Source organism: Fragaria vesca, linkage group LG7 (genome assembly GCF_000184155.1).
Source record: "Fragaria vesca subsp. vesca linkage group LG7, FraVesHawaii_1.0, whole genome shotgun sequence".
Taxonomy (NCBI): Eukaryota; Viridiplantae; Streptophyta; class Magnoliopsida; order Rosales; family Rosaceae; genus Fragaria; species Fragaria vesca.
Window position 1 is genome coordinate 19082710 of NC_020497.1, and position 16712 is coordinate 19099421.

The window sequence follows — 16712 nt, forward strand, 5'->3', positions numbered from 1 at the left end:
CTACTCTAACTCTCTCTCTCTCTACTCTCTCTCTCTCTCTCTCTCTCTCTCTCTCTCTCTCTCTCTCTCTCTCTCTCTCTCTACACAAACAAATGTATATTTGTTTGTGAATGGTTTTTCAAGTCTTTTCTGATCACCTTATCGATCATCCCGCTCTGAAAAATTTTGAAGAAAGATATGAATATTTATCCTGAATAGAACATTCTATAAGAACGAATTCTCTTCGCAATGCTGGGCTAGTCATGAAAAAGTTCAAAAGTGTAAAGTTTATTAAGTATTCATATTGGAATGATAAACTGAGTCTGGCTCCTAAGTAAGTTATGATGAAGCGTGTGTTAACTACCAAGGTTATTATGTAAGAGAGGATGTTAACTACCATGATAAAAACGTAAGAGATGTTATCAAATTTCTTTCAAAGGCATATGTGCACTATCAGTCACGTAAGAGATCTCATCAGATTTTGTGTTTGTTAGATACAATGGTGCAAGAGGATGCAATATCTAGTTTGTTAGATAAACTTACATTTTCCTGAGTTTTCTTGTGTTCATTTTGTTGGACATGCAAGTGGTTTGATCTTTCTTTGGAATGATAACCCGATGCGGTTCCTCATTTTTTGCTGCATTCATACTAAATGTGTGGTAATTAACTGGTTCTATTTGGTATGTTTCCGCATGAACATAGGTTAGATGCTTCTATCAACAACACCACCACCACAAGCTACACTGCTAATTACAATTTCTGATGATTCCCATGATTCTAATTCAAACTCCGCAACAATATTCAACTGGATATCAACAATAGAAGATAAGTCAAGTGATCAATATGATTGATTATGTAACAAAAACGCATGTATAGCTTTAGCGGGTAGAGACAGATTTTCATTGGGATATACTTATGGACAGTTTTGATTAATTTGGGGCCTCAGAATTCCTATAGCCCAAAGCAATAGAAAACAGAGTAATTATTCTTTGTACCCAGAATACCACATGGCATTGACATGTGGTGTTCCTAACCAATCATATAACTCAGATTCTTATAGGGACCAGCAGAGGTGAAAAAATAAGTAAAAGTAAATAATTGAACCAATCAAAAATAAGAACAGAACACATGGACCAATAACATTAAAAGAGAACATATGTCACGTGGTGTTCTGGGTACAATTAATAATTTCCCTAAAAACAACCCAATCTGCCTTCAATTTCGGCCTTTAGGTATTCTGATTGCCCTCATATTTTTCAGTCGCCGAAGATGATAAAAGGGGTGTTCTTTAGGTTTCTCTATTTAAGCGGTGAACTTTGTACGTTCAGATTGGTCATGGAGATGAGTGTAAACCAGCGCAAATGTGAGTTTCTTTTGTGGTCAGTACCATGGTGCATCATATAAAGTGAACCTTGAGCATGAAGAATCCGATGAAGCCTCGGGTGGTGCCGGAATCAAATCCCCTAGCCTTCCATGCATAAGTACTCATCCCAGTAATCAAATCATTTGATACGCCTTTGGATCTACCGAAGAACTATTTGTTTAATAGTGCGAGATTTGGGAGCTGTTCCAAGTAACATATAATGGCAAATGGACAGGCTTATACTTGCAAGCCGGTGACTACCCCCAATTCATTTGTTTTCGATACACATACAACCTCAGCCTCAGGCCTCCAGCACTTCTCTCCTCTCAAAAACGCTAAACCGTGGGGTGTTGTTATATCTGCATATGGGATGCTATATTATTTTGCACTTCCATCAACTTCCCCATACATCTCAGCCCGTCCTTTGAGCGATATGATCCAGCCACTAATTTATGGGAGTCCATGCCTTCTTGTACATACAATAACACTATATATATCGAAACCAAGCATGGATGTAAGTGGTTATGCAGTGTGCTACGGCTACATATTGATTTCAATGTATAATCCTAGAGATTTTGCAATGATGGCTTTTCATATTGGTACGCAAAAATGGCTTGAAGTGAAAGTCATCGAATCCAAATCTAGATGTTCTCCTTTTATGTTGGAGAGGGTCGTGGTTGTAGACGGTATTATATATTCCATGATTTCCATGTCTTTTACTCCGAACCAAGTTTTAGCATTCCCTTTCTGGCGGGATTCAGATGATACTTGTTTCCTAAGCACATCATTGTCTTTGCATATATGGAAAACCACAAGACATTGGAGGGAGTAACTAAGAATTTGGTTCATTTAGGGGGGGGAATGGACTTTTGTCTTATAAGAACATGCCGGAATTTAACATATACTATTTTTCATACATTGTTCATAGACTGTTCATAATCACTGTTCACGTGAACAGTGTTGGGCTGGGTGTTTGTTTTTTTTTTTTTAATTGTAGAAGATGTTTACACAATTGAGACTATTATAATTTACATTTTATAATGATAAGAAGATCTCACCAAGAATTTTCATTTGCAGTTACCTAAGGTCATTAAGTTGATAAGAAGATCTCACCATAATTTGAATTTAGGCGATATTCAGCATAACTCAGACTTGAGTGTTTTTTGACCAGCCATTAGAAATAGTATAAGATTTTTTTTTTTTGTTAAAATAGAAGCAATAAGCTGTGGATATGGCATTTGATAGTTTTTATCTCCCGTGAAAATGTTTATGAATTTGTTTGATATCTTGCAGAGATAAATACAAAACTAAAAAATAAATACAATGCTGACTCATCAAATTCTTGAGAAAAATTGCAACAATCCAAAGATGGTCATAAGAAGTCTTGCAGAAAGATCTAAATATTGCAAATAAAACAGAGGTAAAGTCTTTATGTATGTTTACTGTAGGAAATTATCGGTTTTGAGATTTATGTGGAGTTTGATTATTCAAAATGAAACAAAATGTGGAGTCTTACTAACTACTGGTCTCAATTTTGTTGCTTTTGTGGTTGCTTGACTTTCTTTGGTACATATGCACCTTTATTAGTCTTTTCTTATGTTTCCTTCTTTTATATATAGATCTGTAAGGTTTATATATAGATATGTAGGGTTTCCATTGATTTTCAGTTGAAGTCTCTTGCATTTTGCTATAAGCAAAAGATTGAGCTCTGCTAGAACTTGAAGGACTTTCTGATAAAGTTCATAATTTCATAGATAGACTGGGACTATAGGGATTATAAGTTATCATAGAATCTTAAATTTTAAAGGTGTAAAACTGGAATGAAAAATAGATTTACAACAATATAGAGATGGGGTATTAAAATGACAAATAATTAAAGATACTGAGACAGTAGATAATTGAACGTATGGATATAAATTCCTTAATAGACCTCATTTAATTCTTTTGCTTCCTTATGTAAACTTAGCTGCTTTGGTCAAAATGCTAAAATAGATACCACATGTATCAAGAAATTAAAATATATAACAAGGCATGTGTCCTAAAGTAGTAATGTTTATTGCCACATATACGGTTTACTTTTTGGTACGGTCTGTGACAGACATTAAGAATATATAGTAAAATAGGATTATTGCTCTGTGTTTTTTTTTGTTAGGTCTGAATAGCTTACTCAATACAATATACTTTTCATTTGAGTTAATGGTGGTGCACTGGCTTTAATGAAGATATGTCATAATCTCCTCAAAACAAGTATTGGCTTCCAGTAATATATGATTTACATTCATTTTGTATAGTGATCAACGCTGCTAAACTTCCAAATAATGTATTCACCTGGCTATCAGCATATGTGCAGGACATACTTTATGATGGGCATAGAGAAGTAAAGAATGAGCATGTCATTGGATTTGGGTTTAGGCTTGCATCATATATAGATGTATATAGGTTAGTTAAACTCAACTAGATAGTATCATTCTGAAACTCCAATTATTTTCTATACATGTATAGAGTGAAGCAGCATATTAGTTCATCATTTTAACTGAACATGATACGATAATGGCTCTTCTTTTGATTCCTTATAATGAACTAATTTTAGTAACCATATTCTTAAATTTCTGCCTACTTCGTTATGTAGAAATTTTGTTGACAAGAAATCCCGTAGCTTTATGGTGAATATTCTATTGAGCATCAATATCAAGTCGCGGTGGAAGACTCCCTGGCTATGGCAGAAATCGACTTGAAGCCCGAGAATCGCCTCCTCGACATGCGCGTGCGGCGTGCCTAATTGGTTCTGTAAAGGCTACACGCGCCCCTCCTTCTTCGGATAGGTCTGATGACGAGTTTGGTTCTACTGCCCCTGCTGTTGATGATGCTTCCAACGAGGAGTAGTCGGAAGAAGAAGAAGAAGAGAGAAGAGATGTGGATCTGCTGTTATGTTTTGTAAGAGCTAGCCTATTTCAAGAGTCTTCATTTCAACCATTAGATTAAAGTGACGTGACACTCCTATAACTCCAACCAAATCCAAACAGAATAAGGTCCAAGCAGACAAGCCGCTTCCTAAACATAAACCATTCCCTCTCTCACTCTCTTCTTCTCCATTTAACAATGGCGGCGCTGCTAGAGCCACCGCCACCATTTCTAAACCCACTCCTTCCTCCGAGCTCAAACCCCACTCGCCTTCTTCTTCCCCACAATCTCAAATTCAAAAGACTCAACCTTTATAACAACCCCACCCTTCATTCCCAGACCACCACTTGCTTCGCTGCCACTCCCCAACCCGAACCCGAATTCCCCGACCCCACTTCGGAACCGACCCGCGACCGCCGCCGCGCCGTCCGGCTTGCCTGGGAGAAGATTGTCCGGTGGTCCCGGTCGTTACGCTCCAAGACCAAGACAGACATTCTTGAACGGACTAACAAGGTCAATTGTTGTTGTGTTTCTTCAACAACGTTGTAAAAGATGCTGTCTTTCATATTAAACTAAGTCGGTTTGGAATTCGGGTTTGGTTCTTTTTCAGGTGGTGGTGCTCGGAGGTGGGTCTTTCGCGACGGCAATGGCGGCGCACGTGGCGAATAGGAAGGATGAGCTGGAAGTTAACATGCTGGTGCGTGATGCTCAAGTTTGTCGGTCTATTAATCATAACCATTTTAATAGGTAACACTTAGTATGCTGCTTAAGTCTGAAGTTTGTAATCACATTAAACATGGAAGCATTCATTTTATATCGAATTGTGATTCGGGTTTCGTTTGATGACAGTAAGTACTTCCCGGAACACAAGCTACCGGAGAATGTGATTGCAACCACTGATGCCAAGGCTGCTCTGCTAAATGCTGACTATTGCCTTCATGCAGTGCCTGTGCAGGTCTTTTGTTTTCGTATAAATTGCATAATGTCTGCTATGACTGATTGGTAAACTCTTGAATTGTTGCATATTTAGTATGAGGCAGGTAACTGAATCTTTGTCTGTGATGTTGCAGTTCAGTGCCTTGTTTCTTGAGGGAATTGCAGAGTATGTATATCCAGAGTTGCCATTCATATCTGTTAGCAAGGGTTTAGAGCTCAATACGTTGAGGACAATGTCTCAGATCATCCCCCAAGCATTGAAGAATCCTCGTCAGCCTTTCATCGCGTTATCAGGGCCTTCTTTTGCTCTGGAGCTGATGAACAGGTTACCAACAGGTAATAAGCAATAACTGTGTCAAATCAATAACTCGGAGTTCAGCTTGTACATATTGTAAGGGTACTAATCATGCTTTGCCTTTTGCTTTCTAGCAATGGTGGTAGCGTCTAAAGACAAAAAATTGGCAAATGCAGTTCAGCAGTTACTAGCTTCTAGCTATCTAAGAATCAGCACTTCAAGGTTGTGGAACTTCATTAACCCTAATTAAGTTTCCTATGTACAGAATTTGATGTTGCAATTCCTAGTCAATTTGCATATAGACGTACTCAAATCTCACATAGCCAGGGTCCATTGTGCATTGTGAGAAACAATGTAATACATTCAAGTCGACAGACCCAGCTCATAACCTCTGATCAATTCCAGTGATGTCACAGGGGTAGAAGTTACAGGTGCTCTCAAGAATGTGCTCGCAATAGCCGCAGGTATTGTGGATGGGATGAATCTTGGTAATAATTCCAAGGCAGCTCTTGTTTCACAAGGATGCTCAGAGATAAGATGGCTGGCAACTAAGGTATACCTTACTGTTTTAAACCACGCTAAGATTGAAGTGAAAAACATTGTTTTCTCTATGTTGGATATTAGGTGTGGTATCATGCCCTAATGCTCATGAGTATATATAATTATTCTTGATATCTGTGTATGGAATCTGGTTACTATATTTCCTACTGGTTTGAGTTGGAGATTATGCAGCTGGTTTGACTATATTTTCCAGTATAACATAAATCCTACACTGTTTGATTATTGCTGCTCTTTGAAAAAAAAATTATTTGATTGGGCTTAGCTGCTGTTGTCTCATTATTTATTGTTTTTCAATTTATCTCCTGAAGATGGGTGCAAAGCCGACAACAATCACTGGTCTATCAGGAATTGGAGACATTATGCTTACATGCTTTGTAAATCTTTCAAGAAACAGAACAGTTGGGGTTCGTCTTGGATCAGGGGAGAGACTTGATGACATACTTAGTTCCATGAATCAGGTGCTTAAGAATATTACGATGTGCCTCTAGAGAAGTTAAAAATTGTGCTTAGATGGTTGTGTTAACTGAATGTTGTGTATTCACTAGGTGGCAGAAGGTGTATCAACAGCAGGAGCAGTGATAGCTCTAGCGCAAAAATATAACGTGAAGATGCCAGTTTTGACCGCAGTAGCTCGGATTATTGACAATGAACTGACCCCCAAGAAAGCTGTTTTTGAGCTGATGAGCCTCCCTCAGGTCTTTTATCTCCTCCCAGATTAAATATCATATTTAAAAAGATGTTTTGTCATTCATTAGGGTTTTACATTTCTATTGTAGGTTGAAGAAGTCTGAACCTGAGGCTACTTGAATTAGTGATAGCTGTTGCACAAACAAACAGGTCAGCATACAGTAAGTTCATTCTTCTTCTGATCATATACCATCCAAAATTGGGTCAGGAGAAAATTTTTGTGAATCATTGATTATATACAACCTGTCTAGAACTTGTCAGGAAATCTAAAAGTAGGGTTTGAATCTTCCTGAGTCCTGAATTCACAGGAATTTGTTGATGAATGAGCAAATAGAAAAAATGGACCCTGTATTTTCTCCAATTATCATTTCTTCTCCAAGTGGTAAGTGTGTACATTTTCTTTTCTATATTCCATAACCAGTAACAAATCAGCTTCTAAATCTGGAGTCCAAATTTTTGCATCTACATTGTCAGATTATCTGCTTCATGACTCAGATCTAGAAGTTGGTCTCTGAATTTAACAATTCCCATTGCGATTTAGCTGAAATGATTCTTCTAAATGTTGATGACGTTTCATATTGTTTAGATAGGGTCGCATGATAGTGAAAATCATACCAATCAACCACATGAAGATGCAAGCAACAAAACATTTTATTGCATATATGAAAAGTTGCATTGACAAGTTAACCCAGATCAAGTTGCATCCATAGCTTCTGTGGCTTGACCATTACATCGTTGACTCAATAATTGAGCCATTAGGTGTCTGTTTCTTATAAAAGCAAAAGACTTAAGATTCATGGAACCACAAAACAAACAACAGCTAGAGGCAAATAGAACCGCGCTAGTCTTACTGATAAAGAAACAAAGTAGGAACAAATCTTCTCAGCCTTGTGCATGCCTGCTGCCGAGGCCAACGGTACAAGCCAACAAGTTGGCCAGCTCCCTCTTCAAGCTACTCATCATCCGCAGAACACTGCTGCTATTTTCGGCCTGCTCCTCATTGTCCTCCTCTGCTTCATCTTCAGCCGTAAGATAATTGATAGCGGTGCCTGAACTCGCAGCTGCCTCGGTCTGGTGCACTCCAACACCAGGCGAAACAAGGCTCTCGCAGTACATTGTCTCCTGCAGCCAGTTCTTGGCGTCAAGTATGTCAACATGCTCAAACTTATTCTCCCTGTTATCAAAGGTAAGAAACCTCTCCCCCCTAACACTCATCAGCACCGCACCTTTCTCAGTGTAGCACAATGGCATGTACCGAAATGTATCCTTAAACAGATCACTTGCTGGAGGTTCCGAAAACTTGGAACTAGTCATGATCTTTCTCCAAGTCATGTCATCATTAGTAGCCCAAACATGGACCTCACTCAACCTCCTGGTGTGCACCACACACAGCAAATCCTTCAAAGGTCCTATCCACGATACATTCCTTTTAAACTCCTCCGACGGCGGCTTAACCACCTTGAACTTCTCCTCAGCCAAATCAAACCTCATAATTAAACTATTCCTTCTGTTATCCTCAACCAGCCAATACAGCCCACCATTCACCTCAGTCGACTGAAAAATATGCTCAACATAATACGGCAGAATGTCCTCATCTGGAATCTGCCTCCAAGTATTAGCCTTAAGTTCCAAAACCTCAACCTTAGGCTTGTAACCAGGCACCTTCATCTTGCAATAGTTCGACGGCACTCTAACAACTTTGTAATCTTTTATCTTATCATCAAAACCAATCCCAATTGCCTCCCTTGTGCTTCGAAAATCCGCAGGGTTGGGTAGCTTCCTGTACTGCTGGATAGAAGGGTTGTAAACCACAAGCATACCCTCGTCTCCATCATTGACAACCAAGCAAAGCAACCCATCAGAGTGACCCTTAACGTAATAAGGCAGATTCTTTAGCAGAGGGAAGTCGAGCTCCTCTGCTTGCATGACATTCTTGGCTTCAGAGTCGACAGTGGACAAAAGGGTGTCACAGTACCTGGCCAGAATGAGGCGAGTGTTGGTTTTGAGATCAGACTGGAACATTGTTCGGTTTCGCTCCAGATGAGATTTGATGAAGATGGAATCTGTGAGCAGAGTGCCCCATGGCTTGCACACGCACTTGAACCGAACCAGAGTCTTGGCCGGCAGCAATTTGAGGATCTCGGCGAGAATATCATTTGGAAGATCCGAAACCTGGTTCTGGCTTTCTGTTGTTGTTAATGTTGTTTCGTCTTCTGCTGTTGGGTTGGACATGATTGCATTCGGGTTGTTGGTTTGGTTCAGGGGTGATGCATCTCCATCTTCTTGTTCTTGTTGGATAGAAGTGATTTGGTTTGTGACTAGATTCGGGTTCTGGGTTTGGTTCATGGTAGATACATCTTTATCTTCATCTTGTTGGATAGGCATATTTGGGGTGGTGGTTTCCATCAGTTGTGTAGAGCTATGGCCCTCTGAACCCGACTTCCTCTTTATATTTGTAGACTCGCCTTTCGGTGCTTGGTGGTGGCTTTGTGTGGAGGGCAGTGGTCACTACACCTGTTCGGTGAGCTTGCACCGAAACCGTGTGATGTGAAGCAGGTTAATGCATCATATCGGTCTGTTTGTGTCATTGTGTGTCTGTGTCGCGTGTTTGCATCGCTGCATAAACAAAAAGTTTCATTGTTAAATAGGAAATGTTTGCTCTTATAGTGCGATCACATGTCATCAATGATATCATATGGTCATTACGTCATTGCTTGCGTGTGTCGCGTATTTTTTCACCGCACATGTATATCTGAATTTTATAATTAAATAAGAAATGTTCCCGTTAATTATGCAAACATATCATGTCATCGATGGCATCACACAATTAATGTGTCATTTCATATTTTTTCGTTATTGCGTGTGTAGTCGCGTGTTTGCATCGTCGCGTAAATAAGAAATTTCATTGTTAAATAAGAAATGTGGAGCTCTTATGGTGCAAAAGGCTCATGTCATCCATGACCATATTCGAAGAGCCAAGTACCAAGGAGAGCAGGGCGTTAGGTTTTCGACATAATATTTAGGTTGTGTCACTGTGTGCGTGTGACTTATTGTGTCACTATGTGCGTTCGTCGAGTGTCTGCTTTTATGGTGTGAAATGCTCATGTCTTCATGTTATTGCGCCATTGCAGACTTTTTGTGTCATTGTTTATGTTGATCGCGCGTTTTTGCACCGTTTATGTATACATGAATTTTCATAGCTAAATAGGAAACGTTCTCGCTAAATGTGCAAAACGTTAATGTCATCGATGACATCACAAGGTTATTGCGCCATTTCAAATTTTCTACGTAATTGTATGCGTGTATTGCGTTTTTACTTTGTCATGTATACAAGAATATATATATATATATGAATTTTACGCTCTTATTATGCTCTTATGGTGTCGAGTTTTTCATCGCTCATATATACATGAATTTTCATTGTTAAATAGGAAACTTTCCTTTTTATGGTGCAAAACGTTCATGTATAAATGAGCGTCTACACCTTCTAACCTCTAAAACACGTTCTTGTGGTACATAACGCTCACATGGTTAATGCGTCATTTCAGACTTTTTGTATCATTGTTTGTGTGTCTCGTTTTTGCACTGCTTATATATATACATAAATTTTCATTGTTATATAAAAAATGTTCTCTCATGTAGTACATAATGTTTGCGTCGTTTCAAACTTTGTGTCATATTTTACATGTGTCATGTTTTTGTATCGTCATATATTGTTTAGAGGAGAATATTGTTTTAGGACATTTTCCTCTTTCTTTAGTTACACTCTTTCTTGGTTATGTAACTTAAGTTGGTGTGCTCCTCACTCTTCCCTTTACTTTTACCTGCAAAACAAGGAAATCAACTGAGATTGATAAGCAAGCAATACACACACCTAAAAAGGGGAGAAAATAGTTGGTGCCTGTAAGCCTATTAGATCTGGCATCGTGTCATTTCTATCCCAATTCATAAGGCCAACAGATTAGGTTTCAGCTGAGACTTGTGGTTAACCTTAGCTATATGCACGAACGAAGTGCTTCATTTGAGGATTTGAAGTTTTGAGCTCTTTCCTAATTTGAAAAGACCCTACAATATTCCTAAATTTAATTCATTAAGCCTTCTCTAATGCAGAATATATAAGCTATATATCTGTAATCTGTCTCTTTTCCAGGCCTTTCTACAAGAGGCACAAGAGATGTGACAGTATAGTGAGGACAAGTTCCTACAGTGATCGTTGTTATATCCAGAGACTCAAATAGGTATGAAGTTAGATTAAAAGAGGGTCTCTAGTCTCTACTCTCTCTTATCCTCCTCATCTTCCCCAAGAAACAAATGATCTGCTGAAAATGATAGCTTTCTTTCCTTTCTTTCTAGCTTGCTTGCCAAGTCAATGCCGGTCACCTTAACTCCACTTCCTCCAGTGAGCGAGATAGCCTCCTCATCGAAGTCATCCACAGTCTCCTCGGAGTATGCATATCTGCAAAATCCCATATCAAGTCTAAAACTTGGTGAATGCAATAAAAGGAGGCAGGGATTTGGAGTACATACCCGGTAGGGTTCTGAGATGGAGCCCAGAGAACACATATCACTACCAACAGTAAGTATGCAAGCAAAACCCAGAAAGCTGAGATGATCCAGGCTCGTCGCCACAGTTCACTCAATGGATCACTTGCATTGAAATACAACTGAACAGACCAAAACCAGAAGCTTATTGTCAAAGATATCCATAAGTTCTACAACTCGATCGGACAACAGGAAATACAGAACCTTTGTGATCTAATGTAACGTCTAATATCCTAAGGGTAAAGTGCTTATAAACCTTGCTTAACAAAAAGATAGTGAAGAGACTTGGGCACTTTTGCTGAAAAGGAAATACTTGTGGATTTAAAGCCAGTTGGGTGGAAGAAGAAGAAGAAGAAGAAGAAGAAGAAAGGAACAAAATATAAAAGAGAACCAACCTCATAACCAATCCAAGCAACAGACACCAACACTGATACTGCAAGGGCATTGGTAAACTTTCGGTAGAGCTCAAGTTTGGCCATGCTTCTTCGAATCTGCGAACTCAGAGGATGAAGTGTCATATTCACTTGGTCGTCATATTAAATCATTTAAGCTAATGAATCATTCCATCCATGAAATAGGCACAATGGACATCCACCATCCACAGTAAACATTGTCAAATGCACACTGAAATAATTGTTATTCTGTCCCTAGCCTCTAAAATACCTTCTAACCATCACAGTGTTTCAGAGGCATTCAAGCCGTGAAAAAACAGTATATGGATGCAAATTTTTGTAACCATGTACTGAACAATTGTGCCAAAGTTTCTGTGATGCAGACATGAAAGGTAGGAAATGTTGATGCCTACAATACATCAAATATGTAGCTGATAAGATTTTCTCATGTTTAATACTGCTTTATTTACCGGCTACAAGAGTCACACATACTGTGTTTGATATGCTTCTGCATAGGGGAACAAATTATATCCTTCCTTCAACAACTGTTAAACTTCTAGAGAAACAGTCTTTGCAAGAGTTTGCTGTGATAGCAAGGAAAGATGTCACAAGATAAAAGTGAGGTTACCTGAAGCTTCTCCAAAGTTTTCGACAATGATGAAAAGATCCAAAGAATAAAACAGGCATCCAATAGAGCAACCGGTAGCACCAGAAAAAGCCTTGTTTTTCCAGAGAAGTCATTGATATTTCCCAAATGCTCAACAAGCTCAAGTGCTTCTGAGGCTACAAAGTATATCACACCAAGGAGTAGTACTTTCGAGGTTATGCCACCAAGGGTTGGCCGCACAACACCATACCCCATTGAAACCACCAGAAGAAGAAGCCGGGAAACAGTTTTTTTGACAGCACCAAAGCTCACTGCCCATATGGTAATTCCCATTGGCCTGGTTCCGGTAGAATTAAAATTTGCATACTCAAAATACCATAGAGCCATCTCACACATTCCAAGACCAATAACAGCACTAATGTGATAGTGCAACTGTATTATGTCTTTCCAATACTGCCCAAAGCGGAGAAACCAGAAAAGACCAAGAACAAGGTAAGCTAAAGACACAAGGCCGAAAAATGTCATTAGCGGCGCCATCTTTCCAGGTAAATAACCATCCGGGTTTCTCCAAACAGTTCTTCCACTGATTGATGTGCCAACAAGTTCTGGATCACAAAACATGAAATAAAGATAGTACATTCCAGTGCTGTTGATCTCAATAGTCTGAAGGTCCATATTAGTCTCTTCATTTTTCCCCTCAAAGAAGGTCTGCATCCTTTTTGGCCCATCAGGGTTGTCAGGATTTTGTTGTATGATAACCTCCCCCACCTTGCAAGAACCATCCTTGGAAAGCTGAGGTGTACAGCATATGGCCTCAGAGTTCAAATAAGACCCCCCAATCTTCTCCCTGTCTCTAACCTCAAGCACTATAGCCTCAACCAAGCCGGTCCTCTGCTGCATCTCATTCTTCATTTCAGCAGATTCCTTGGTCCGTCGAAAGGTGATCGATTCAAACCTGAATTTACATATGACAAAGAATCATCAACCCTTCTGAACTGTTTCATTTCTACATACAAACCTATATAGACCTCATATTGATCAAACATGGTTACACTAATGTAACTCCAATAGAGTAGCCTCAAGTAATTAACATTCGTTATATTCTTGTAAAAGCCATAGAGAACTGAAATGCACCATCAAAATTCGTCTTTTTAGCCTACATTGCGTACCATCATATGTGAAACCAATCAGTGAATGTGGCATTGCACATACGATTTCTAGATATACCAACACATCCAATATCTTTGGAACTTCAAAGAACAATTCTTCACAATCCAGACTATTATCAACAAGGAAAAGAACCCTAATTTCTGTTTCCCTAAACAAACATATATATCAATAATGAATTTGGATCATGAACACAAAAAAGTGGGGCAGATTTGATCTACCTGATAAAGGACTTGCCATCAATGATCTTGTCTTCAGAAGCGAGCTTCTCATTATGAGAGTGAAGTCTGGACGCATAGAGACCCTCACTTCCGCCATGGAAGAAGAATGAATTGGAACGACGAATAAAGGTTTCGTTTTGGTACTCGTGGATCGAAGCACCCACGAATCTGTTCAAGTACACTAGCATTAAAATGATTATGAACCCATTTGAATGAAGATCAAACTTGATGCTCTCTCTGTGACCCAGCATGTTCTTGTCTTTGTCCCTCTGTCACTTTCTCTGACAAAGTCTAAGCAAAAGCAATGATGAGGGAATCATCTGATTTAGGATTTAGCAAATTCAAGATATGGTTCACACACTACACTATTTAGAAAAATATTGATCTTTCTACAAAAATGGACCAAATGTAAATTCTCTATTTTTATGAAATACAGAGGCATGATTGACCCTAATTTACCTAATAAATCCTAGATTTATATAAAACATCAGTTTCTCTTATAGCCCTTTACATATATTGTAACACTAGGAACTCTCCATCTTTACACCTAGCTTTAAAACCAGAAACCAATTAATTAATTGGTACACATTCTTTCATAATATCAAATTTGAAGTTCTTATGCAAGTTGCCATACTCGTTGTTTTACACTTTCGGTCTTCTTAACACCAATAAAACATTGCCCAAATTGTTTTAAGAAACTAGGTAGCATCAGATACTTCTCTACTTCTGCTACATCTTCTACTTCCAGTTGTCCATAATGTTTCAAAGACATGAAGCTCCAAGCATAGCCGACGATCTCCACATATGCATGCTTCCGAGAACAACTACCAGTTGGGAACTTGTTGCAACCTCCTCTTAGATCCGAAAAGAACATGTTCTCACCAAGCTCATCCATGAAAAATATGCCATGTTCCCATTCATGAGCAAATAATCGAGGCCAAAATCCGTACCTTTTGGTTGCTACATAAGTACCGATGCTGATGGAGTGATCTGGTGCAGATGCCCACTCTTTGGTCTCGTAATTTTTCAACACCCAAATCTTAATAGACATGTCCAAATATGAAGCGTACGCAATGGCAATAGATCCTCTCCAAGTTAGTAAGTGGATGTAAGGAAGAACATCCGAAGGTATTGAGGTGGGAAGGGGAGTCAAATAGAACTCCTCTTTCGTGAAGTCGAAAGAAATGATCTGCCTGCAGAACCTTTCACTGTCACTTAACCAATGCATATCTCCATGTGCACATATCTTGTCTTGACCTAAATAGCATGGAGGCAAAGAGGGTATCTCCTTCCATGAGCTTGTGCCCAATACAAGAACTCGAGCCTCTAGGTCGTCTTCAGAGACACTTGATGTCACACAAATAATCTTGTGGTTGTTGGTTATAGTATCAAATCCCATACCATATGAACCATATCGATAAACAATATTCTCTCTAAGAAATTCATTTACTGGGAGCTTTAGAACTTCTCCGCGGAGAGGATTGGACAAGAAGCATGGATGTTCTGCAGACGCTACACTGAAGAAAAATAAGTTGTAGTAACAAAAATCAAAATCGTAGAATGATTTCACGCATGCGAAATTCTGTGGGGCATGCTTGTTTTCTTCTGCTGTCAAGGCATTGCCATCGTACTTCATTGCCTGCATCTCAATACGTAGACCACGAAGTGCTGATGTGGACCTGTACCGTGTGGTAAGAGACGTTAGTTGAAGTGGTATTTCTGCAGCTGCATCTGTAGTAGTAAGTAACTTGAAAATGAGGGGATCGTCGAGTTTATTCAACAAGATCTTAGAGACACATCGAAGGGAACAAAGTGTTTTCACCGGCAGTCTCTAAAGGATGTCGAGGATGATATCTCCGGGTAGATCCATCAAATCTGTCTTCTTCGTTGTCTCGGTCCAGGCCATTGAAAAATTGTCTCGGTCCGCAATGCCTTCCTTCATATATAGTGATGTTCGCCCTCTTTTTTGGTTGCCTACATTTACTAGTTGAGTTGGGAAAGTGAAGGGGTGTGGTGGGATGGTTAGTGGGATTTCTTACCTTTCCTAGTCTAAACCGGAAAACATACCATAAAGAAGAAGGAAAAAGTCTTGTGCTAGCTCGGGAATCCTTTTCTCCGAGGGAAATTAAGATGAACCTGCAAATATAAACTTATCCAAAGTTCCAAACATAAGTACATTACGTGGAATTACAATTGAACTCTGAAATTAAGATTAATGTGCAACTTTCTCAGAGTATAACGTACAACAAGATACTAAAATGAAACATACATGAAACTAAAATGAGTGTCATGATCCGTAGAACAAATTTACCTATATACTAAAGGATGGTCTATTGTTCATAATCACTGTTCACATCATATGAATAGTGCACAGACGATTTTTCCCTTACTTTTGGTGGGTGTGATTCTGTTTATGCCCTTTGTTTCTAAAAAACAACGAAATTACCATTAACCCTAGATATATGATTGCCTTTTATATAATTAGTTGTTGTTGAAGATGTTGTGGGTTGGGAAGTAATTTTTAAACTCTTATCTTCATTATAGTGTCTCAAATTTTTTTTTTTCATAGATCTCATAAAGGGTATTGTTATCGAAGTCAATCTAAAATAGGGTAGTGTTATCATAGACCAAGGTTGAGCAAGTCTATTTTCTTAATTATTGAGATGAAACAATTTTGGTTCTATTTTAGCAACGGAATATTAATTGAAGTACAAACATCTTTGATTTGGCCAAAGAAATTATCTGGTTGCAAACCAACTCCTAATTAACAAAACGTACTAAGTTAATTTAAATATCGTGTGATGAAGTACTATGTTATATATACTAATGCAATATATTTGGTTTTTGTTTTGTTTACTTTTAATTTACTTGGTTTCTCATCTTTGGTTTTAGTTTTGTTTACTTTCAATTGAGTTGGTTCCTCATTTCTGGTTTGGTTTTTATGTCAGGTTCTCATCTTTGACATTTTGAGATAAGTTGTTTTAGGAGCTTGAGATAGATATTATTTTCAGTTACTTAATCACTTGCTTTGTGTGTGTGTGTGTTTGTTTTTTTTTTTTTT

General features: G+C 38.6%; 3 protein-coding genes across 3 annotated transcripts; 1 reads left to right on the forward strand and 2 right to left on the reverse strand.

The window, feature by feature from the left end:
• The first annotated feature begins 4010 nt into the window (after positions 1-4010).
• LOC101306379 (glycerol-3-phosphate dehydrogenase [NAD(+)] 2, chloroplastic-like) lies at positions 4011-7083 on the forward strand. The gene is made up of 10 exons (XM_004307689.1): positions 4011-4756; positions 4854-4990; positions 5093-5198; positions 5314-5515; positions 5609-5696; positions 5880-6027; positions 6344-6493; positions 6581-6730; positions 6812-6872; positions 6984-7083. Exons 1-9 carry the CDS (start codon positions 4442-4444, stop codon positions 6824-6826), a joined length of 1311 nt encoding a protein of 436 aa, XP_004307737.1. The 5' UTR covers positions 4011-4441; the 3' UTR covers positions 6827-6872; positions 6984-7083.
• A 521-nt stretch (positions 7084-7604) lies between these two features.
• On the reverse strand, positions 7605-9107 carry LOC101314522 (F-box protein CPR30-like). Its single transcript, XM_004308938.1, has one exon. It carries the CDS (start codon positions 9105-9107, stop codon positions 7605-7607), a length of 1503 nt encoding a protein of 500 aa, XP_004308986.1.
• A 1887-nt stretch (positions 9108-10994) lies between these two features.
• LOC101314808 lies at positions 10995-15287 on the reverse strand. Its single transcript, XM_004308939.1, has 6 exons — positions 14368-15287; positions 13652-13819; positions 12285-13218; positions 11660-11755; positions 11250-11386; positions 10995-11178 (listed from the first exon to the last, which is right to left on the reverse strand). Exons 1-6 carry the CDS (start codon positions 15285-15287, stop codon positions 10995-10997), a joined length of 2439 nt encoding a protein of 812 aa, XP_004308987.1.
• Between the last annotated feature and the right edge of the window lie 1425 nt (positions 15288-16712).